The sequence below is a fragment of the Ailuropoda melanoleuca genome, chromosome 6 (assembly GCF_002007445.2).
Source record: "Ailuropoda melanoleuca isolate Jingjing chromosome 6, ASM200744v2, whole genome shotgun sequence".
In the NCBI taxonomy this organism is placed as follows: Eukaryota; Metazoa; Chordata; class Mammalia; order Carnivora; family Ursidae; genus Ailuropoda; species Ailuropoda melanoleuca.
In genome coordinates this window covers 31215768-31239544 of record NC_048223.1, presented here as the reverse complement: position 1 = coordinate 31239544, position 23777 = coordinate 31215768, and the positions used below count along the sequence as shown (strand labels likewise).

The following is a 23777-nucleotide window of genomic DNA, read 5'->3' as shown; positions in this document are numbered from 1 at the left end:
GCTGGGCATTCAAAAGCTAGGCACTGGTGCAAGAGACCGCGTCCCTGCTGAGGGCACTTGGAGACTTACTGCCAACCGGGAATGCTCCTGACCTTGCAGTAGCCAGCACGGAAATAGCCCCGGCAAAACGGAGTCTGCGAAGGGGGTCAGAAGACCTTGGCTCCTGTTTTGGCTGAAGCTCTTGGGCTGAAGCCCAGAGTCCATGTGCCTTTGAGGAATGACTTTCTCTCCCTGGGCTCCCTTATGGCCAACTCCCTCCCCTCCAGTGCAAACTGCATTTTCCTCTTCCATATTTTAGGCTAACGAATCAGGCTCTGGAGCATGCCAGAGGCTCCCCCCATGCTCTCTTACACCAGCTTTATCTTGTGTTCAAGGTGGGAGAGAGAGCTCTGGAATCTCATTGCTTCAGTTCAAATGCTGGCCTCACCATGGCTAACTATGGGACTCTTAGGAATGGCTCACTCTTTGCCTCAGTGTATCGCTAACATGGAGGTAAGGCTACCCCGAAGGTTTGTGGTGAAGATTAAAGCAGATAAAGAAGGTAAAAGAGAGAATAGTGTTTGATGTTTCTGAATACTCAATATATGTTAATGATTAATATGGATTCATATTTTTGAAACCCGAAGCTTAAGGTAGTTTTTTTTTTTCCCATTGCATGTTAAAATAAAAATAGACCCATGAAAACCATGTTTTTAAGGGTTGGCATGATCTGAAGTCATCTGAAGAAACAGGGTACATTTCCCACATTAGATAACGCTGTCCACACATATTCATCTTTCAATCGTTCTCATCAAGGCTTTAGACAACATTTATCATGTGAGTGGGGAGCTAGAGGACAATAGAGATGAAGAAGCCCTTTCTTTGCCTCCACTGAGCCAACAGATCCATGGTGGGGAGATGAGAACAATGACCATGCCGGGCGTAGATGGAATAGAACATTTCATCATTTCAGCTGTGGTCTCTCATTCCACTGGGCAGGCCAATTCCCTCAGGAAACAATATGAGGTGGAGAAAAAGACCAAGCATGATTCCAAATTATGATTTCAAATTATTCTAAATTCTGGGACAACTTGGCCTTGCACTCGGATCCTACATCTGTGAGACCCTAGGCTTCTTTCTTGAGTTCTCTCAGCGTGACTTCTTATCTGTAAAATGGGCACAATATCTACCTCAGGGGGCTAGTAGGGGATTAAATGTGATGACACAGCAGCTAGTGAATGAGAGTTCTCCTCAGACTGTCAATACACAGGACAGAAACACTCCCGTTCTACAGGCCTGTAACATGTGCCTAGATCTCTTCTGTGTTGTGAATGCTTTCTAGGGTCCACCTCAAAATCTACCTCTTTGTGAAAGCCACCATTGGTGTACTAAATCAACTTAATGTTGGCCAATATGCATTGCAGACTTTCCAAGTGCAAGACACAATTTCAAAAACTTTTATATGTATTCCTATCACAATGGTATCTTGTATGAGATGAGGCCTGTAAAATCCTATTTTACATATAATTAAACTGAGGCATGGATAGGTTAAGTAATTTACCCAGGTCACATAGCTGGTAAATGGAGGAGCAGGTAACCACTGAAATTGCCAACCTACTAGTTAAGATAGGACCATAACTCATGCCCACATAGTACAGAATGACATCATCTAGTTCACTGATTCTCAGCTGGGAGCAATTTCATCCCATGGGATTTGGCAAGGTTTGATAACATTTTTGGTTGTCACAGCTGTGGGGTGGGTGCCAGGAACGCTGCCTGCAGTGCACGGGACAGGTCCACACCCCAAACAAAGAATTATCCAATGCAGGACATCAGTAGTGCTGAGGTCTCTAAACCTCAGCATTATTACATTAGATATTTAGAATCTTAACTATTTAGAACTCAGCTGATAACTTAGAAGAAACCATAGAATCTCTCAGATTCCAAAACAGGTAGCCCAAAGTTTGGGCAGCAAATCCTATACACTGTTACCAGAAAACCTTCAAGCAATGACCTGGAACCAACTGCCTAAGGCACATTCATCTGGTGATGCAGATAAACTGATTAAAATCCCCAAGTAGGATGCTGTGGCTAAGTAGAAAGGAAGAGGGAGGAACCATGACACATAACAGAAGTCAAAAAGATATAGTCAACGACCTGCTATGTGAAGGAAGAAGATATAAGAAACAGACAAGAGCTCTTCACAGCGGCGTTGGCTGTGCCAAGCCATGGAAGAAGCAGGCATGTGGATGGAGGCAGTTCCTAGGACAGGCAAGATGGCGGCCGGGGGATGTAGAGACTTCATGCCCAGGCCACCAATGGCATCTGGTATATCTCCTATTATGGATGTCTTTGTGATTGCTTTTTTTTTTTTTTCAAAGGACTTGAGACTGTCAATTGAAGGAGATGATATGGGAAATTTGGAGAGAATCTGTCTTGTGAATTTTCCTGCTTAAACTGTAGAGTAACCAAGTTTTGAGGTTAAATGGCTTAATTGCAATGAATGGGATCAGGAGGCAGGAAGCTGACCTGAGTATTTTTGCTTTATTCCATCTAATAAACATTTTATTTATATAAAAGACAAACAATGCATAGAATGAAAATAAGTGCTTGAGACATTTGATATAAGAAGAGTATACAGCATTCACATTCCTATTTTAATACATGAGTACGGCTGAAGGGTTCCATAGAAGAATAAAAGTTACCCTTTATGTATAGGAGTAAAAAAAAAAAATCAGTATTTTTAGGAACTACAGAATGTTATTCCTTGGTCTTTTTCTTGACAAAGAAAAAAGAAATAAAACAAGCCACTGTATCATCTGACACTACATTCCAGTTTATGCTGATGACCACCCAGAAGTGATAAAGCTCTTTCGAATCTCGGAAAATCCCATTAATGGACCAGTATTCTAGAAATTCACCACTAGAGGTCGATGAGCAACAGCTATTGGAACAGCATCGACAAACCCTAAGGTGCATGGAATTTCTGGGCACTTGCAAGGTACTGCTGGCAAGCTGTCCCAAACTCTCTCAGCCCACCCCCACTGGGCAGGGTGCCTACGAGGTTCACCTAATTTCAAATCTCAGCATATCTGCTAAGCCTCAAAGAGATGTGATCTTCCAAAATCCAAATGGAACTGATGTACTCACTGCCAGCCCTCTTATATTCCTATTTGGCTGAAAATAGGTAGCTTCAAAAACATTCTAGAAAATGACGTTTTCTGCAGCATTAACAGCTCTTTGTGGATTAACGAGTTCCTATGGAGTATTAAAGCTCATTCTTTGTTCTTGCCCATGTGGACACGGACTTCCTAACTGCAGATGGGACTCTCGTGTCCTACATTCAAGTCCTTGCTGGCAAATCCTGCAAAGGGCGGGAAGGCTGGTATGGTGGAGAGAAAGATAACTGTGGCAAAAATTTCTAGGTAAGAGCTCCCCTCTCTAATGCAGGGGTGGGGGGAAAGCTCTTCATATATAGACAAAAATAGATTTGGCTGACCTGGGACCACTCAGAAGGGGTCCCTTTCAGCCCAAAAAAAGACCAACTTCAAATCTTAACACCAGACCAGGAAGAGGGAGGGACTCGAACTCATACCGCCAGAGAAGGATTGATGGGAAGTACATTTCTTACAAGAGGCCTGGTTAGGGGTGGGTTTAATTCCCAGACTGGGGTGGGGTGGGCAGTGGAAAATGCAAATGTTTACATCAAGAAGTAAAGCAGCTTTATAAGTGTGTCCACACCTTTGTTTTGTGAATAATGTGGATGAGGGAAAAGCTATCTATCCTCGCTTGTGGGATCCAGATTTTTTTTTTTTGCAAAATCTCCAAATATTTAAAAAGTGACTCAATTTTATCAAACGCCATGCTGGCCAAGCAAAACACATGATCAGAGTGCCTGAGGAAACACTTCTGACCGTGGCAATGCTGAGAGCTCAAATCCTTCTGACTAGGCCAAAATGTACCTGAGCATTCAGGAGCCCAGACAGATGAAACCCACTGGTGTTTGCATAGAAAGCTAGACTCCAAACCAAGCCTGATGAAAAACTAAACACAACGAACCCAGAGGGGAGACTTGTTCCCTTTATGGAAAGGGAACAAATTTTTATAGTAGCACGGGAGTATAGTAGCATAGTTCTGGGGGCAGGGGGGTAGGGAGTGACGATTGAAGAAAAGAAAGAATGATCTCTCCTTAGGAGAATACGTGGCAATTTCATAAGTGGGGAAACTTGGGTCCTGATTTTTATGCCTGTGAAGCCTGCAAAGGCAAAAAAATGGGGCTCTAAATTTTTAAGCTCTTGGAGACGGGACAGGGTTTCTGAGCTGGTTGAGGAAGTTGGCTCACAAACCAGAGGTGGGCTTGAAGCTCAAGTGAAAAGTCCAGCAGACACAGTGGCACACAGGAACCCCAGGATCCGGTCCCCAAACAGTGTGACTATGATTGGCTCCAGAAAGCCCTCCCTCCCCCACAAAGGGAATTATTATTTTGCAAAAGCAAGTGCAGCGTGGCCACGGCAGGCTCAGAGACTCGGAGCCCCTCTCCCAATGCAGAGCCCCCACCTCGTGTGGGCAGAAAACCAGCGCACGTGTTGATTGTCAAGTGCTAATGCTGTCACGGATCCCTTCCTTCTGCGCCTGGTTCCGGAGCTCTCCAAACAAACCAGTTTCCTGGGATATTTGATTTTATTTTCCTTGTCTCTTTCCAAAGTATGGCTGTATATATATAGATATAGACATATATAGATATATATAAAACATAGCTATTCCATATTTATATACAGGCATTAATAAAGTGCAAATGTTATTGCTATTGTAAAAAATCAGTCTCAATTCCTGAGGAAGAGCTAACACAGCTTATCCTATGACAACGTCAAAGGCATAGAATGCTTCACGTCACCCACTCCCTGCCGCTGGTGGATCTTCCCCACCGGCTTACAGGGAGGGCAGTGACCCCCTGGGCTTCCAGGAAGCATTGGTTCGGGTTAAGGGGCAGCCTCCTGCTGCCTCTGTTCTTTGGTGACAGGGGCAGCCTCTTTCGACGTAGGCCAGCCTGCCCCAGAAGAGCTATTTGGTAGTGTTCAGCGAGCCATCTTCGGGAATCTTCTCCTCGGAGCAGCTCCTCCCTGAGAGCCTGTCCAGGTGCTCCAGTTCGCTGAAGCGCTCCGCCACGCACTGGGCCGTGAGCCGGGCCTCCGGGTCGTGGTCCCAGCACTCGGTCAGAGTTTCGCACACGGTCTGGATGCCCTGCAGGTGGGAGAGAAGGCACAGACGCCCTGAGCTGCCGCGCTGCAGGGCTCCACGGACGCAGGCTGGCCCACTGCCCTTGCTCTTGCAGCGCAGGCTGGGTGCCCAAGAGCCTGCGCATGCCCACGTCGCGCCTCAGCACCCACTGGGGCGGGGGAGGGGCGGCCGCTTGTCTGTGGAACGAAGGGGCGTGCACTGTCCTGGAAGCCTGCCGTACCCATTTGCTCCCGGGCGCCATTTGATCACGACAGGTCGTAAAAGGGGCAGCCAGCACGTCTGATCACGACAAGGCCCCTCCAGTAGGCCTCTGGAGCATCCCCAATACTGGAAAATTCCCATGAAGACTGGCCCCTAATGCCCTGTCACCCTTTCCTATTTTTTTTTTTTTAAGGGCACATTTTGGTTTTCTTGTTTAGGGTGGTTTTGGGTTCAATTTTTAGCAAAATTGAGTGGAAAGCACAGAGGGTTTCCATATACTTCCTCCCCCACCATGGACATCTTTCATCTGTGTGGTATATTTGTTCCAATCAACGAACCAACACTGACACATCACTAGGAACCAAAGTCCACAGTTTATATTGGGGTACATGTTAGGGGTTCTGACAAATGTACAATGACATGTATGCACCATTATAGTACCCCACAGAGTAAGTTCCCGGTCCTAAAAATCATCTGTGCCCCACCACCCCTTCTTCTTCCTCCCTCCCTGAGCCCCTAGAGCCCCAGAACTTAATGTCTCTGTGGGTTTGCCTTTCTAGAGTAGCATCTTATAGTCGGAATCATAGACACTTTTCTATTTCAACAGCATTAAATACCACGATCAGTGTGAAGTCTAGGCTTTAGTCTGGTTTCATCTTGTAAAGTCACAGGTCCTGTGGACAGCTTCCAGCCGCTGCCAAGGGTGGTCCCCTGGGCCCCACTGCCCCCCAGCAACATCAGGCTGCACTCTTGAAGCCACTGTCTTGTAGGTCAGCTGTGCTAGACTCTAGGCTATGTCAGAGGGTTTAGTCCAACCCCGTGAAGGCCCCATTCAAAAGGCCCAGCCAGTAAATGCTGCCCAGTATGGTGGCCATGGTCTTCTCTCACAGCCATAATTTTTATTTTGCATTGCAAGTATTTTTATCATTTCAAGCCCATTTTTGGCACTAAAGCAGGCGGGGGTTAACCAGGTGGGCAGAGCTAGAGCATGCTCCTGGCAATTAAAGAGGCTTGTGTGGTCACTGGTGATCCCTCTCACAAGTGGCCCAGGTGGACTGGATCGATCCCAGCACTTTCCTATTCAACATCTCCTACCAATAACTTGCCCAACACACCTCGGAGCCTCTGCCTCCCTTCCCGACCTGTGAGTGAATTCATGATGTTGAATTAATTGTATAATTCACCTAATTGATGGTATTGATTGATGGCCTGTTAAGAGTGGAGTGGTATTGTTGGTACACAAGTAACATTTATTTTACTCTGGCACTGTAATTACAGGCAGTAAATTAAATTAAATATTAAGCATTAACTTGAAATCAATAGGGCAACAAATCTCATTAAAGAGAAAAAATGTATTATGCAAATTCTTTCCAGAATTTGATCATCATGAATAATGGCTTCATTACAAGAACTGTACAGCGGAGGAGGCAACAGAGTCTGAGAGAAATAACACCAGGGCCTTCTGCGTTCAGAGCTAACACAGAACAGTCTTGCATTTTCAGTCAGAGAGGCTTTGCCCGAAACCCAGGGGAAGCCCTGGGCTGCAGTGGCCCGGTTCACGCTCTCTCCGCCGACTTTATTAGGGTCTGTCTGCTCAAGTGGCTCCAGGCCAGGACTGGCACAGACCGGCCTTCCTGCTCCATCTGTCTTCCTGATTGTGCGTGATTTGTTGTTTCTGTTTCTTATCTCAATTTGCCTGGCCCTGAGGAAAACCTATGACTTAGCCCCAGCCTTCACTGGATAAGGGAATTCTTCCAAGGGAGGCAATAAAACAATTTACTCCATAGAAAGATCAGCTATGTCAGTGGGATAGGGGTACACTGTTCCCTCTCATTCCTCCCTCATGCTCTCTCCTGGGTATGTCACACGGCCCTCTCGGCTCTGCCACCTGCCACTTTCTTCTTTTTCTCTGACCACTGCCCTCATCGAAATGCCCCCAGACAAAGACTTTGAATAGTTCTCCCTCACCCTGTTAAGTCCAGAACCTCTGTCCTTCCATAGATGGCCTTACCTACCATCTCTTGGGAGGAAAAAAAAGCAGCAGCCATGAAGATATTCCCTACAGACACATTTCCTATTTGTTCACTTGCACTTTCCTATTTCTCTTGGCTTTCTTTCTTCTCACTCTGCTAAGTGTTTCCTTCTAGAGCTGAAGATTCCCAGGAGAAAATATTTGGAACCCAGAAGGAAACAAAACATAAACACTCTATGTCAAGGCTTGGGGGTGAGGGGCAGAGGCTGCAAACAAAATATTTTAACCCAGAAACAAGCAGGCTTGCCTAGTGGGCCAAATGCCCTTCAAATGATTATTTGAAAGTCCTCTTTGAATGGCGTGTCTACCTGCTGGCTGGAGCTTAGAACAACAGGTCCACACCACTTGACTGCAATTTTCTTTATAAACAAAACCTAACAGGATCATAGAACACAAAAGGACCTGCCCTCAGATTAAAGCCCAATAGCCTAAGATTCTCTCCACCCTCGGAGGCTACTTCAGATAAATCTTCTTCTCCCCTCCAAGCAGCCACTCCTTACCTGGTGGTTGAGCCAGGAGCTAGGAATTTCTGGTCGCCCTCGGTCTCTCAGCACGTTGTCCTTCATGCTCTCAACACAAGGATGCTCCCGCACCTTGGAACCAAATGGAGGCTCGTAATCTTTCACTTCTGTTAAAGAGAGCAGGTGAACACGGGGCATTGAGAAAGGCATGTACAGCTGGGGATGTGAGCAGGTTGAGAGGTCTGGCTGAGCAGCCTGAGGGACTAAGCGTCAAAATATATCTGTGATTACTCCGAGAGCAATTTTTAAGAATAGTGGATTAAAATAAGAAGGAAGGAGTGGTTGTGGGAAGAGCTTGAGAAATATTCAACAGATAATCATTGAGGGCTTGCTATGTGCTAGGTCCTGTGCTAACAGCTGGAGACGATGAACAAGACCCACAAGGTCACTGAGCTTACATTTTATTTATTTTTTTAATTGATTAATTAATTATTTTAGAGATAGAGAAAGAAAGAGCACGAGTGGGGAGAGGAGCAGAAGGAGAGGGACAAGTAGACTCCATGCTGAGCTCAGAGCCTGCTCGGCGCTTGATCCCACGACCCTGAGATCACGACCTGAGCCGAAATCAAGACTCAGATGTTCAACCGACTGAGTCACTCAGGCGCCCCCTGAGGTTACATTTTAATGCAGGCATTGTCAGTGGGGTGATGTTGGCCCAAGGGGGCAAAATTGGTTCTTGGGAGACAGAAAAATCTTATGTATTACAATGGCTGGTAGCCCTACAGAGGTCCCCAGTACATAAGCAGCTTTAATATGTGGTGGTAAACTTCATGGGGATACCCAGCCTCAAAGGGAATGAAATTTTGACATGTTACAACATGGATAAACCTTAAGAATGTTATGTGAAGTGAAATTAGGCAGTCACAAGAGGACAAATGCTGCATGATTGCATTTATGAGGTACCTACAATTGACTAATCCATAGAGACAGGAAGTAGAATAGTGGTTGCCAGGGACTGGGGGATGAAGAGATGGAGGGTTGTTGTTTAATGGGTACAGAGTTTCAATTATAGGGGGATGAGAAAGTTCTGGAAATAGATAATGGTGATGATTGCACAACATTGTGAATATACTTAATGCTAGTGAATTCTACACTTAAAAATGGTTGAAAGGGTGAGTTTTAGATTGTGTGTATTTTTCCACGAAAGAAAAAAATTGATGTGGAGTACTGATTAAGAAAAAAAAAATGTTGGGGTGGCTGGCTGGCTCAGTCAGTAGAGCATGTGACTCTTGATCTCAGGGTTGTGAGTTCAAGCCCCATGATGGGTGTGGAGCCTACTTAAAAAAAATAAAAAGGCAAAGAAAACAATGTCTATAAAGGCTCCTTACCATAGCAATGATGACATGAATGTTGAGCAATGCTGTTTACTGGGATCATGGAGGAGAGAGATTAACAACACATCAACAAACAAAATTTAAAAAGGTAATTTTCCTTTAGTGACACGTGGGACAAAGAAGAGAAGAGAGGATGATATGCCCCTTCTTTAGGGCTTCGGGTTTCAACTAAGGTCAATCTCTTTACAGAAACTTCCTTGAATATCCCCCAGCCATTCCTGGCTGGGTGTCCCGGACAGAGCTCTATTTTAGTCTGTATCATATTTTGATATAATCACATGTTTATTTGTCTCATCTAACAAGACTGTGAACATCTGAGGACAGGTTCTGACTCCCTTTTGTCATTCTTGTATCCCTAGCACCCCGACAGGACCTCTTACACAGGAGGCTCGCAATACATTCTTTGATGAGTAATGAACGCATGCGTGAATGAGTCTTCCATCGGGTCCAAAGTGGCAATGCTTAAAGTCTAGGTGAATACGAAAACAAGACACTAATTTAAGTGGGTGGGTTAACATACATGTCACTACGGCACAGGACCACCTAAAAGATAGAAAACACTCCTGTATTAAAACGTGTCTGCGCTGGGAGGGGACGATGGGCTAGATCCAACATTCTTCTTCACAGAGAGTAGGGCCTTTAGCTAAATAATCTTGTTCAATGAGTAAAACTTTCAATAATTTGTCCTTCCAGGCTAAGAACTGAAGAAGCTTTCGGGGCACATTTTGAAAACAGATGGCCTATTCTTATTGGTTTATTTGTTTTCTCTCCTTTCCCAGAACCCACTTGCATTTTCATCTTCTGTGATACCCCACCCCCACCCTCCAAATAGAAGAGTGGCCCGGATATTGTCTTTTTCAGATTTGTGATGAAGGCCTCCCATCACATTGAGACAAGCACAAACCATCCTCCTGTGTGTCCGCTTTTGCCCTCGAGTGCCGTAACACTTAATCCTTACTGTTCTAGGGGTGAGATCTGAACTTTGATCAGCATAATAGTCTTATTTCTTTCTTCCATTCCCTTATCTTCTATAGACTATAAATTCCTAAGGTCCGAGGCGGATGCTGAGTCTAGTGTCTTCCAATTCTCTGCTCAGTGTTTAAAACTGTGCCATATACATAGCAAGGCATTCACTAAATAGGAGTTGTGTTGAATTCAAACTAAAGCAGAGGACTGACAATCAGAGCTGGTTCTCAGTACAGTTTACTCTGACCTAGCTCTTCTCTTCTACCAACAGAAGGGGCTGAATTGGATGACCTCCTTGTTCCCCTCCAGACTTATCCTGTAATTTAATCTAATTGAACAATATGATGCCTTCTTACGCCATGACTTGAGGTATGTATATTCTAATACAATATAATGGGTTACAATTTGTATATGATATAATGTGCTCCTTAGATAACCTATCAGTCCACAGAGTCTCCATTTCCATTGGTTTTGGCTGCCATAGCTGGTGTCACTGGCTCCCTGCCCGGATCCCTTTACCAAGCCAGGAGCACCAGACCCCAACTGCCACAGGTGTTGAGTCCTGAGGGCTCACACCTTCGCCCTTCTCTGGAGGACTTCCCTTGGCTGATGAGAGCTGCCTGGCCTGGAGATTTCCAGAAAGCTTCACCCAAGAGGCAGCCTGCAGCCCATGATAAATTGCCTCTGAAGGGAGATGACTATGGTGCAATTCACCCTGTAGAGTTCCCCATGAGATCAGGCCAAGGCTAGAACTCTCTAGAAACTGCAGCTTTGCTGAGCTCCTCCCCTTCCTGCTTTGCTTACTGTCTTCTCCTGAGACCTTATCCTCAATAAACCATTGCACATTGTGTCAGACTACTTCTAGTAAAGCTCGCCTAAGACAGCCACCAAGGAAGTGCTTTCTCTTTAGGTCAATCTCTCAGCTAAATGGCCCTATCTGACCCTAGTTGCAAAGCCACTTTGAGGAAGCCTTAATAGGGCCTCTTTTTTTTTTTTTTTAAAGATTTTATTTATTTATTTGATAGAGATAGAGACAGCCAGCGAGAGAGGGAACACAAGCAGGGGGAGTGGGAGAGGAAGAAGCAGGCTCATAGCAGAGGAGCCTGATGTGGGGCTCGATCCCGTAACGCCGGGATCACGCCCTGAGCCGAAGGCAGACGCTTAACCGCTGTGCCACCCAGGTGCCCCATTAATAGGGCCTCTTCTTGAGAAATGGAATGTACTAACCCATCAACAATTCCCATAGCCCGGTGCTCAGAAAGGGGCAGGGGATGACCACTGTCAGGGAAGGAAAATGGCGGGATCAGAATCAATCCCAGGTGGGAAAAAACATCCAGTGGAAAAAAGACAGTCTCTTCAATAAATGGTGCTGGGAAAATTGGACAGCTACATGCAAAGGAATGAAACTTGACCACTCTCTCACACCATACACAAAAATAAACTCCAAATGGATGAAAGACCTCGATGTGAGACAGGAATCCATCAAAATTCTAGAGAACATAGGCAACAACCTCTATGACATCGGCCAGAGCAACCGTTTTCATGACACATCTCCAAAGGCAAGAGAAACAAAAGATAAAATGAACTTATGGGACTTTATCAGGATAAAGAGCTTCTGCACAGCCAAGGAAACAGTCAAAAAAACTAAGAGACAGCCCACGGAATGGGAGAATATATTTGCAAAGGACACCACAGATAAAGGACTGGTATCCAAGATCTACAAAGAACTTCTCAAACTCAATACACGAGAAACAAATAAACAAATCATAAAATGGGCAGAAGATATGAACAGACACTTTTCCAATGAAGACATACAAATGGCTAACAGACACATGAAAAAATGTTCAAAATCATTAGCCATCAGGGAAATTCAAATCAAAACCACACTGAGATACCACCTTACGCCAGTTAGAATGGCAAAGATAGACAAGGCAAGAAACAACAATTGTTGGAGAGGATGTGGAGAAAGGGGATCCCTCCTACATTGTTGGTGGGAATGCAAGTTGGTACAGCCACTCTGGAAAACAGTGTGGAGGTCCCTTAAAAAGTTAAAAATTGAACTACCCTATGACCCAGCCATTGCACTACTGGGTGTTTACCCCAAAGATACAGACGTAGTAAAGAGAAGGGCCATATGCACCCCAATGTTCATAGCTGCATTGTCCACAATAGCCAAATCATGGAAGGAGCCGAGATGCCCTTCAACAGATGACTGGATTAAGAAGCTGTGGTCCATATATACAATGGAATATTACTCAGCTATCAGAAAGAACGAATTCTCAACATTTGCTGCAACATGGACGGCACTGGAGGAGATAATGCTAAGTGAAATAAGTCAAGCAGAGAAAGACAATTATCATATGATTTCTCTCATCTATGGAACATAAGAACTAGGATGATCAGTAGGGGAAGAAAGGGATAAAGAAAGGGGGGGTAATCAGAAGGGGGAATGAAACATGAGAGACTATGGACTATGAGAAACAAACTGAGGACTTTAGAGGGGAGGGGGGTGGGGGAATGGGATAGACTGGTGATGGGTGGTAAGGAGGGCACGTATTGCATGGTGCACCTGGGTGTTATATGCAACTAATGGAGCATTGAACTTTACATCGGAATCCGGGGATGTACTGTAAGGTGACTAACATAATATAATAAAAAAACATTTAAAAAAAAAAAAAAGGAAATTTTGTACTTTAAAAAAAACAAAAACAAAAAAAAAAAGAATCAATCCCAGGTGTTGATCTCATGGCTGAGATTCCTACACAACAAAGAAAAAAATCTCCATAGTTGAGGTTATAACCCAGGACCAATTTATTTCATTCCCAGTCCTAATCTTCAAAGTCACAGAAAGCACAGTATCTAATTTTGTAAGTTCTGTGGGGACCAAAGCAGGTTTCCATGGGGAATGAGGAAAAGCTCAGAGAGGACGGCATAGGGCATCACGCAAGGGTTTGTTTTCTGCGTAAAGGAAAAGTAATGAATGCTCCTTTGGAAAGGACGACAAAGGCAGTAGTCCTTTCCCAGAGCAAAGAAAATTTTAACTGAATTACTTCCTACTTTCCCTAAAACCTTGGAAAGTTGTGAGATTCTCTAGTATCCCTGAGGGGTATGAGGCCTGCTTCCTATCTGTGACTTGTGGGAGATTTCATAGGGAAGGGAGGTCAAGGACAGGCTGAAAGCGGCTGGCCCTGAGTCGAGCTGGGAGAGTGTGAATCTATGAGTCTCCTTCTAAGGTTAAATTAGACAAGTCTGGGTGACCCTAATGTGACCCAAACGGGCACATCCCAATCCCTTAACACTGAAGTAGTCTTTCAGGTGAGGAACCGAGATGAGATTTAACAAGGTGCATGTTTAAAAAAAAAATAAGTGGGGCGCCTGGGTAGTTCAAGTTGGTTAAGCGTTTGACTCTTGATTTCAGCTCCGGTCATGATCTCAGGGGCCTGAGATCGAGCCCCGTCCTGGGCTCTGTGCTGGGCATAGAGCCTGCTTAAGATTCTCTCTCTCCCTCTGTCCCTCCCTCCCCTGTGCTGTCTCTTTAGAAAAATATAAAAATAATAAAAAAAAATAAAGTGTATGCATGTTTTAAGCTGACCTTTCTTCAACTCCCAGTGGATGTCATATTTATACAATATATATTTCCCAACATAGCTAAGTGGGCTTTTTTGTCTTATTGCGGATTTTTGTAATTCTTCTTTCTTTGCTCTTCGCCCTCAGTTTAAACATACGACTCCCACCTATTTTTTTAGTCATGCCCTAGAATGTAAAGATGACCCATGCTTGGGAGCGCCTCTCAGTCACGAGCTTTAATATCTGATGGTGGCCGTCAGGAAAACCACTGTCAGGCAGTACTTTTTGTGTTTTTTTTTTCCTTTTGTGGCTGTTAAGGCAATGCCACTCTCAGGCCTCCACCAGAATGCAGAGAACAACTGCTGACAGACATTATGCTGGAGGCTGTTTCCTCCTGGAGGCCTTCGGGATACTGAGCACATTTGCTTTGCCTGAGCAGAATGAGGTGGCCACAGACACCCGGGTTGAGGCCTTAACTCCGGGCAGGTGGTTGAGGGCAGGAGGCCTCTGCCAGCCAGGTGGGCCCCGGTGGTCCTGCCTGGGACAGGATATCAAACACTTCAAAATCCACTCTGGTAAAACTGCTAGGTCCAAATTACATATCTTTTATCCCTATTTATCTTTTATCCTTATCTACTTATTTTTTACGCTGGTGCTTAAAGTATTTTTATTTTAGAAAACGCGTGTGAGGAGTGCCTGGGTGACTCACTTGGTTAAGTGTCCCAGGGTCCTGGGATCAAGTCCCAAATTGGGCTCCCTGCTCAGCGGGGAGCCTGCTTCTCCCTCTCTTCCTGGCTTGTGGTATCTCTCTCTATCTCTGTTTCTCTCTCCTAAATAATAAAATCTTTAAAAAAAAAAAAGAAAAAAGAAAATGCATGTGATTAAAACTCCGAAATTACTAAACAAATGGATACAGCAAAAGTAAATCTTTCTCCCTACTCCTCATTCCTAGTTGCACAAAAGTGGCTTCGGCTGAATGCTGGGATTAAAGGTGACTTAAATTTTCTCCTTACTGTTTACGATGAGCACTTCTCAATCTATATTTTTATAAAAGATGAGGTGTTTTGCCTCCCAGTTCACTGGGGACTGTAGCTTTAGTAAAACACTGCAGAAACAAATCACAAGAAAAATGAATGCTACTCGGGTGTCTTGGGAAACACCGAGTTGCTATTAAAGTCACAAAACAGCCGCTCTGTCCCATCGTATCTGTTCCAGATCTGGAACAACCCACCCTAGGACCAGCACCTTCCACAGACCACGCATGGAGCAGCATTGCTGTAAATGTTTTGCAGGGAATAGGAGTTGCATCTTGACAGAGGAACTGAATACAAGTTATTAAGCATAGTTTAAGCATTTCAAGTGAGTCAGACAGAGAATGCTGAAGAAGAGTCTCAAAAGACGTGATCCAACACTTCATTTCACAGTTGAGAAAAGAGAGGCCAGAGAGTACCCTGGATTCCGGGAAGAACGCTCAGAATCGCATTCTAAATTACCGTTACTCTGAAAATGGTTTTGCCTTTTTAGGAAGCCTACATGCTTTCTCCTCTCTCCTCAAGCATTTCAGTGAGCTCTTTCACCCCCAAGCAGAACAGGCCCAGCTGGGGCAGCCCCAGGTGGGAACACGCCTGTCACAGATGTGACAAATGTGTTCCTCCCTGCCTTGGCCAGCCCCTCCGCACTGCATGACTCTGAGAAGGGGAAGCTTATGGAACCTATCGAATGGTGATGGTTTGTAATTTCTACACGAGTTATGCAAAAACCCGCTCATTACAAAGAGCAGCCCTCTCCTTAACTACTATTATTTACCGACATTAAACCCAAACATTCGTCCATTTTGGGTTTAGGGAAACAAGTGGGGTGGTGGGGGTGGGGGTGGGGAAAAATAAGCCTGTCACAACTTAGGTCACGAGCCACCAGATCAGGGCAGGGTTGGCAATGGAGTTCATGCATGGTTTTCTAGAGTTTTCTAGAGTCCTCTTTGTGCATTTGATCAAATGCCTCCCTTCTATGGAGTACTCTAGGGCAAGCAAATTGAGGGGTGAGCGGGCTCCCCCACCATGACTCAGTCTACTCCTAGAAGACAGCTGGCCACACAACTTTCCATGCCTGCTGGCCCCACACCATGCGGAATAGGATGGGCAGCTTGTGTCCCCCCTCCCAAACTAAATCGGGAGCTACCTTCCACCGCGGATGGATGGGGGTTGGAAGGTAAGCCCCCAGCTTCCTCGTGAGTCAGGTGGTGTGATGCCGAGGTGTGTGTTTGACTCTGCACCCGGAGGTCCCCGGCAGGACCGTGCTCCAGCTGTCCTCAATGGTGCCCTGCTTGATAACACATTTCTTGGCCTCCTTCCCTTTCCTGACTCACTTCCTGGTTCCCTTACTGGCATTTCCTGAGATCACTTCCCAAATAAACCACTTAGGCTCAATTCTTGTTCCAGGCTCTGAGGCCCCCAACCCAAGACAGATGCTCACACAACAGAATTATTCGATCAAACCCAGTCTCTGTCCCCCCCTCCGGCTGCCTTCCCCGGGCCAGGCGCACCAAGGCCCACCGCCTCCCCATCTCCCCGACTGCCTCAAATAACCTCTTTTCTAAGAAATTTCTTTATTGGGAACAACTTGCTCTTCCTTTCCAACTCCCCTTCTGCAGTCTTTCCCCAAAGCCTTTCCGTGATGGCAGCCAGCCTGCCCTCCCAGACCCTCGCAGCTTCTTTTAATTTCTGTCCGGAGGCTCTGAAGGGAAGCCGTGCTTGCCTCTCCCCGCGCCCCCCACCCCCCCAGCTCCGCACGGGCGGAGGGCAAGGCTCTGGGACACACAGTGCTGTCTCTGGAAGGCAGCATCTGGAAAGCAGCTGTTGTTTCGACGCAGTGCCAACTGAACAGAGCGGCACTGCTGCTGATGGTGTTTCCCGAAGCAGCGCCCCTGAGTTTTAGGTCTGCTTCCCGGTTTTCCTCCCCGAAACCCAGGAAAATGAAGCGCTTCTATCCTGTCTCTCTTCTGCCCTTCTCCCCGCACCCCTCTTTGCTGTTGTTGTTGTGGCTGTTGTTGTTTTGGTCTCTCTTTCCTTCCTTTTTGATTCGTGCGCACTTCTGTCTGCCCTGCCAGGCTGTGGCAAGCTGTCTGCGCTCAGGGACGATGCTTCTCGTCTTGCTAAATGCTTGCTCGGCTGGCTGCTGTGTGTCAGCTTCTATTCAAAGGCCTAAATGGCCAGGGATTTGGAAGTCGGCTTGCTTCTGGGCCTGTGTTGGCTGGGGTTTGGCTGGGGAGGATGTGAATATTGGGCCTGCTGTGCTCACCAAAGGGGGCCCTCAAAGGGTCCCCGCCTTCATCCGCCTCCCACACACCACAAACACTCGCCTGAACGCCAAACAAACCGAAAGCTGGACAGAGATTTCTTTGTCAGACAGAGCCAGTCTCTGCGTCTGTCCTTGCTGAGTGACGACTGCATGCCTTTCCTCCTTCTTTACAAGACAGCAACAGACTAATCACCTCCTTCTTCGAACAGCTCTGAGAGACCTGTTTTCTGGACCTTCATGTTCTTTCCGATGATCCAAGTGTCTGAAATAATGCCCTCTGTCATAATCTGTCCCTAACTCTTTATTCTTCTTTCTAAAATCATCATATGCGCCTCCTCCCACCCCCGGTGGTGTATCACGTATCTATTTGTTCACTACCTGTCTTTCTAGAATAGTAGCTCTTCAGAGACTCCTTGTCCCTTGAGGACAGAGACTGGTTTTTTGTTTGTTTGTTTTAATTTTTTCACTGCTGTGCCCCTAGCATTTTGAATATGCCTGCCATGTAATTGGTACTCAATAAATATTTGTTGAGGGAAGGAATGAATGAATAAATAGATCTTCAGAGAAAAAAGGGTAAGAAAGTTATCTCAGACTTTAAGGCGCTGAGCCTGTAACATGCTCAGAAATGAACAGCTTTGGCATTCGGCTAACAGAGATGCATCCAGGGGAGACAGCCATGTCGATCCCTGGAGACTTTCACGAGTGAGGCCATCATCGAACATTCCTCAAGCGTGTGGCTGTCTTGCCAGCTACTTCCAGAAAGGCATCGAATTAAAGGCCAGGATGCACAAAGTAGCACTGGCTGCTTAATCCATAATGATAATAATAGTGACGGAAGCTGTTCTTTACTTAAGATGTCCTTCACCGGTCAGGCCGGCAGTGTCCTAGGAACGTTCGGGTCAGTGGGCTGGAGTCTGATTCCTGTCTAGCTGGGCTCTGATTCCTGGCCTCACAGCTCACCTCCTGAAACCTTAGTTCTCCCATCTGTAAAATGCGGCTAATAACAGTGCTTACTTCAGGGTCCTTGGTAGCCTGGAGGAGCAGACCCATGAAGCAAGCGTGTGGTCATGGGGGCTACTCCTCCTTCGTGGCTCTCTTCATTATCACACCTGCGTCCACCGGGAAGCCTTTCCCTTTCGGCCACCCTCTTCACTTATGACAGCCCATCTCTTGAGCTCCTGGGAGCGAATGGCACTGTACCAGTTGACTTCAGAAGAGTGCTGTGATCCTCTGTTCGCATTTTCTCATCTGCTAAGAGCGACTTCTCCAGTGTAGCACTCTATCTTTCTCTGTTCCCCTTGAGCCGCTCTGCCCAGAGGACAGGCTGATCAAGAAGTAACGCCAGAGGACACTCCTGAGTCTTCCCCTTCCTTCCAGCGCTGACCTAACCCCCCGTGCCTGACCCTACCAACTCGCTCTCCTCAGCCGACGTGGGCCTTCAGGGCCGCACGCCCCTGCCTTACCTTCCTGCTGTACTGGTCACAACTGGACTGCACTGCCTGTTCAAAAGTCTAGTTCAGTCCCAGTTAATGGCATGAGACACAGCCTAGTGTCGAGACCTAGAAGACATTCATAGAAGACGTGCAGCGTCGGACATTAGAGCCTGGGGAGACGAGCCCAGAAAGGTGAGCGGGGCTCAGGTTTGGCATCCATGTGAAGAGTCTGGGCTCAACCACAAAAATAGAATGGAGTCACTTAAAGGCAGGAAAGCTGGGGTTTCTCATTCCCTGCAAGACTGTCCCCTGATGCTTAGCATTCTACTGCATTCAGTGCGGTATTTTGCTACCCAGAATAAAACCCGATGGAGTATTAATTGACCTGTGTTGCAAAATAAAATCTCAATCTACAAGTCATCAGACTAGGTGAAGCTTCATATTCCATCATTTCCTTTTTTGAAACAAGGCTGTCAATGAAAAATAGTAATTATGTACGTTATATTTCAGGTTGCAGAAAAGAAGGTTTAAGCTTAAGGAAAGCCTTTTTATATCCTGTCCTCTGTTTTAGATCTTCAAAATTAAAGCCTAATGTCAACTGGAGGGAATTATTATCCATTTTATTTTTAAGGTAAGCAATGTGTCTGCATGTGTACATTTTTAAAAGGTAAAGAAAAAGAAAAAAGTCTGTGTCATCAGTACGTGACGAACTTCCTGAGGGCAAAACCTGACCTTCTAACCATGTATCTACAACAGCTGGGAGGGAGTGCATTTATCTGCAGGCTTTATGTTGTTTCCACGGGACTCCTGAAACATAGAAGAAAAGTCTCTGAAATGAAGACTAGGCTAAGAATCTGTCTTTAATGTTTTTAAGATAGATCCCCCCTCAAAAAACCACAAAAAACAAAACACAAAAACAAACCAAAAATCCCTAAACCAAAAAACAATGCTTTCCAAAGAAGGTTAACGAAAGGCCTTAATACGTGAGTTCACACACTAAATCAACTGAAGGGCTTTCAGTGGGACCAAAATGAGCACAGATAAATAACTTGGGTTTCTGCAGCCTGAGCGGAGATGGGAGAAACAGGACTGTGGGCTTAAGATCAAACAAAATGAGAACCGGGATGGCCTCTTTCCGGTTCCCCCAAAGCCGTCTGTTCTTATCCTAAAGGTTATGAAAGGTTTTTTGAGACTAGCTGAGCAAATGAGATCCTGTTCCTTCCTTGGGAAAACTTGTTTGTACTGTGTCTGTTTTTAGACCTTGTAAAAGTTGGTGAACTCAGTTCTTCCCCATTAGCCCAAATTCTTCCACACTCAGCAAATATCAACAGGAAAGGGCTTCAGTCATTGATAACAATGAAAGCAGGGAGCTCACGTAGGGCCTTAATAAGCTGGCTGCGCTGACAGAGGGAAAGACAGACCCACAATCTCGAGCTCATGTTTATAGAATAACGGGTTTGAAAGGATAGAAAAGATACTGAAATCTAGGTAAATTTATTCCGACAGTGACAATAGCATCGTCTCTTACACAACTCATACCAGTCTAAGGATTCATTTTGGAACTGTCAAAGCTTTCAAGCAGAAAATTATTCTTGGTGGCTGAAACTTGGTTAAACAAATTTCACTGTGCAAGGAAAAGCCAAGTTAGTTTTGGAAGTGCTGGCGGGAAAGAAACTCAGGCAAGACAATCAGGAAGTGCTATCCCCATGTAGGAACCCAGGCAAATAGGTGATGGGACAGTAAGGTTTCCAGTGGAAAAGAGTGACCTGGACCCATCCTGGGGAGTCCGCTAAGGAACCTCTAAGTTCTAAACAGGATAAAGACTCGGAGCCAGCCCACGCTGATCCACCATGTTTTACCCATGGGTGGTGTGGTCCAGTGACCAAAGCTGCGGCGATCTGAGCAACAAACTAAATATTGATGATACTGGATACCCATAGAATAAAATAAATATTCGCAGCTCCATACTGATATAAATGCATAATGAAAACAATAAATAGCGGGGGTGGTGAGAGAAAGGACAGCTCTCCCTTACAGCAGAAGACCTACTAATACATGTAGAAAGGATAAGAAAACAGCAAATCACTGATAGGCAAACATTACAATAATAATTGTTGCCAACAAGGGTGATGGACGGATCCTAAAATCAGCAGGTAAAGTTATGATAAGAAACCAGTCTCGTATCCTGACGAAACAGGTGTTTAGTATCTTTACAAACAGGTCAAGTTACCTTCTTCTAAGATATGTTTTAATTACAAATGGAAAAAAATAGCATCTTCATAGGGGAGAAACCTGGTAGATACCACCCCAACCCAGGGAACAAACTGAACAGGCATCCTGACAGCCTGTGCCCCCCTCCATGAGCTGCCGAGGAGAGCAAGCATCATTGCTGTGCTCTTCTTGCCCCAAATGCACAACCTCAATCTAACCACGAGAAAACATCAGAGAAACACAAAATGAGAGACCATCTGTGAAATACCTAGTCTAACTTCTTCCTGAGTGTCAAGGTCATGAAAGACAGATAGACTGAGGAATTGTCACAAGTTGAAGGAGACTAAGGAGGCATGGACGTTAACTGGAATATAGGATCCTGGGCTGGATTCTGCTCCAGAAACGGACATTAGTGGGAGCTTGGAAACATGAATAACTTTTACGGACTAAGTAAGAGAATCGTGCCAATGTGAATGGCCTGTCTTCAATAGCTGTGCTGTGGTTTAGGTAAAGCGTTCACGGTAGGGGAAGCTGGGTGAAGACTATATGGGAACTCCCTATACTATTTTTGTCACTGTTCTGTAAGTCTAAAAATATTACAAAACAAAGAGTTAAAAATAAAACTGGAGTTGGCTTGGCTTGACTTAACAGCTGGCCAGGACCAAGCTGAGATGCATAAATTTCTAAGGTGAGAGCAAAGACCGTCATGGAAACTACTGAGAAGAATGAAAAAAGGGCAGAAATGCAGACCTGAGCCATTCTCATGGCAACGGAGACCAGGGGACAACACTGTCTGAAACAATGGCATCCCACCTATGTCCCTGAAGAATACCATGGCATTCCTTAATAACCTCTCTACTAGATTTTTATAAAGCTAAACAAATATATCAAATAGTTCTGCTTGTTTTGCCCAACAAAGGAAAGTCATCTCCATGAGAATAAATTTTGAGCCAAATCCACCACCTGGACCTTATAGTTCTTAAGGTTTAAAAACCTTAAAATAGAAAACCAAACAAAATCAGATATTATCCTGAGTAATATTTTCCATTTGATAAGTACAACAAATTCTTATAAATTGTATCAGTGTTCATCTCTTGCCAGATATTTAAATATCGATGGCGTGATGTGTCAAGAGAAAAGTAATTATACTTCTAAAAGGGGGAACAAAAGCTCTATGCTCCAAACAGGGCTTTCAGTTTAAAAATCTAGGCTTTTTAAGCATGATCCCCAGTCATTCTGGAATGGCTGTGTACTAACAGATCTCAACTAGCTCTCACTGTGGGGTTAACTCTGTTGTACCCCTGGAATCATGCTTGAGGCAAGCAACATGACATCATTTTGAAGGTGCGTCACCTCCTGTACCATGACAGTGGTCCATACATACCTCCCACCGCATTGCAGCGCGATGTCATTTCCCAGAGTACCAGAGCCATGGAGTAGACATCCGTCTGCTTAAAGGATTCAACGTTCTCCAGATTCATCCTGGACTCTAGGACTTCTGGAGCCATGTATCTTGCAGTTCCCACCTAAAGCAATAATAGACATTGAGGCCCATCGTGTCATGCCCAGCGGCATCTTTATTTTATAAAAATATCAGGGCTGTTTGTCCCCTACACATGCAAATGATCTCTGAAAAGCACAGTGCACTTTTAAATCGTGAGACTGGCCAAGAAAGGTACAGCTTATGAAATTATTTTTAAAAATAGGTTTTCTCTCCCTGAAAACACTTTTAAAAATATAAACAAAGCATACCAAAATAAGGAAATGCCAAACCCCAGCACTGCTTTATCTAGCTTCATGATATGTCATTGTATTACACAATAGCATCCTCACAGATAACGGGGGAGACATCTGTGATACTTTAGATCTTTGTTTCTGCTTTCGGAAATTGACTATTTTCTCATTCCCCAAACACCAAGATTTATGGAGGAAAATAAGAATCATTGCCATTAGTTTCGGTCACTTAAGGACTGTCTCAGTCTTCTTTGCTTACTCCATGGTACATTCTAGTGTGCCAAGAATGTAGTATAATTTCATAAAATCTCTAGTAAACTAAACTGCATGAAAGTATTTCTACAGTAGAAGACCAAATCCAGATCATTTTATAATTTTGATGGGTATGCCATGTAGTTTTGCTTGGAAAATGACTGATAACGTGAAAACACTGGTATACATAGGAAAAAAGAAGGAAGTTATTTCTAGGGAAGGGATCATTTAAATGTTTGATTTTGTTGCACGTATAGCTTCATAAAATAACAATGAAGTCCTACCTTTTCAAGAAGCTAAGGAAGGTCAGGTGAATTGATATTACTGTCCCAAGGAATGTTTCTTAATGGTATGTATCAGAAGAAATTTTTCTTCTCAATAGGTCAGTGCCTGACTCATTTCCCTGTCATATTAATCTGTCCATATTTCACTCAATATGTTTATCTGAACACTGGCTGTGCAGGACCTCTTGGACCTGACCCAAGAGGCCAGATCGAGCAGTAACCAAATGCTTCAGAAGCACATAGCCCCACCTGCTTAGAGGTAACAATGGTGCTTTCCAGATTCTACTGTAATCCACATCAAGCTCCCAGTGCGTGAAGACATGGCCGCCATCATTCATAAAGGATGGCTTGGTAATCTCTAGTGACCTTCCAATAGCTCCTTATCCAAACAGATTCCTGTTTTCATCTGTGAGATGCTTCAAAGGAACTGCAGAATTATATATTCACCCAGTCTGTCAACTCACTCAAATATTTATTGGTCACGTTTGCTGTTCAAGGCATTGTGCTAGATGTGAGCAAATGGATGTGGATTTGGGCTACAAGGAGACTGCCTTCTAGAAAGGTAAAAAGACAACAAGGTAGCCACCAATAGTTCAGACTCAGAAGGCTTGCGTAGAAGCATAAGAGAGGAAAAAGATAGAGACAAAGCACGAATGGTGTTGGAATTAATGAAAAGTAATTTGCAAATGGGAGAGAAATGAAGACCAACTCAAGGAGAAGACTGTATG

General features: G+C 44.9%; 1 protein-coding gene across 3 annotated transcripts in view; it reads right to left on the bottom strand.

Annotated features, from left to right (window-relative positions):
- Positions 1-2504: 2504 nt before the first annotated feature.
- Positions 2505-23777, bottom strand: part of TGFBR2 (transforming growth factor beta receptor 2) — a 91123-nt gene continuing 69850 nt past the window's right edge. For all 3 annotated transcript variants that reach the window (XM_034662118.1, XM_034662119.1, XM_034662121.1), the window contains 3 exons: positions 22164-22305; positions 7951-8078; positions 2505-5220 (listed from right to left, as the gene is read on the bottom strand). In XM_034662118.1, coding sequence (XP_034518009.1) covers positions 5041-5220; positions 7951-8078; positions 22164-22305 — 450 coding nt within the window. In that variant the 3' untranslated portion in view covers positions 2505-5040. The remainder of the gene's footprint in view (positions 5221-7950; positions 8079-22163; positions 22306-23777) is intronic.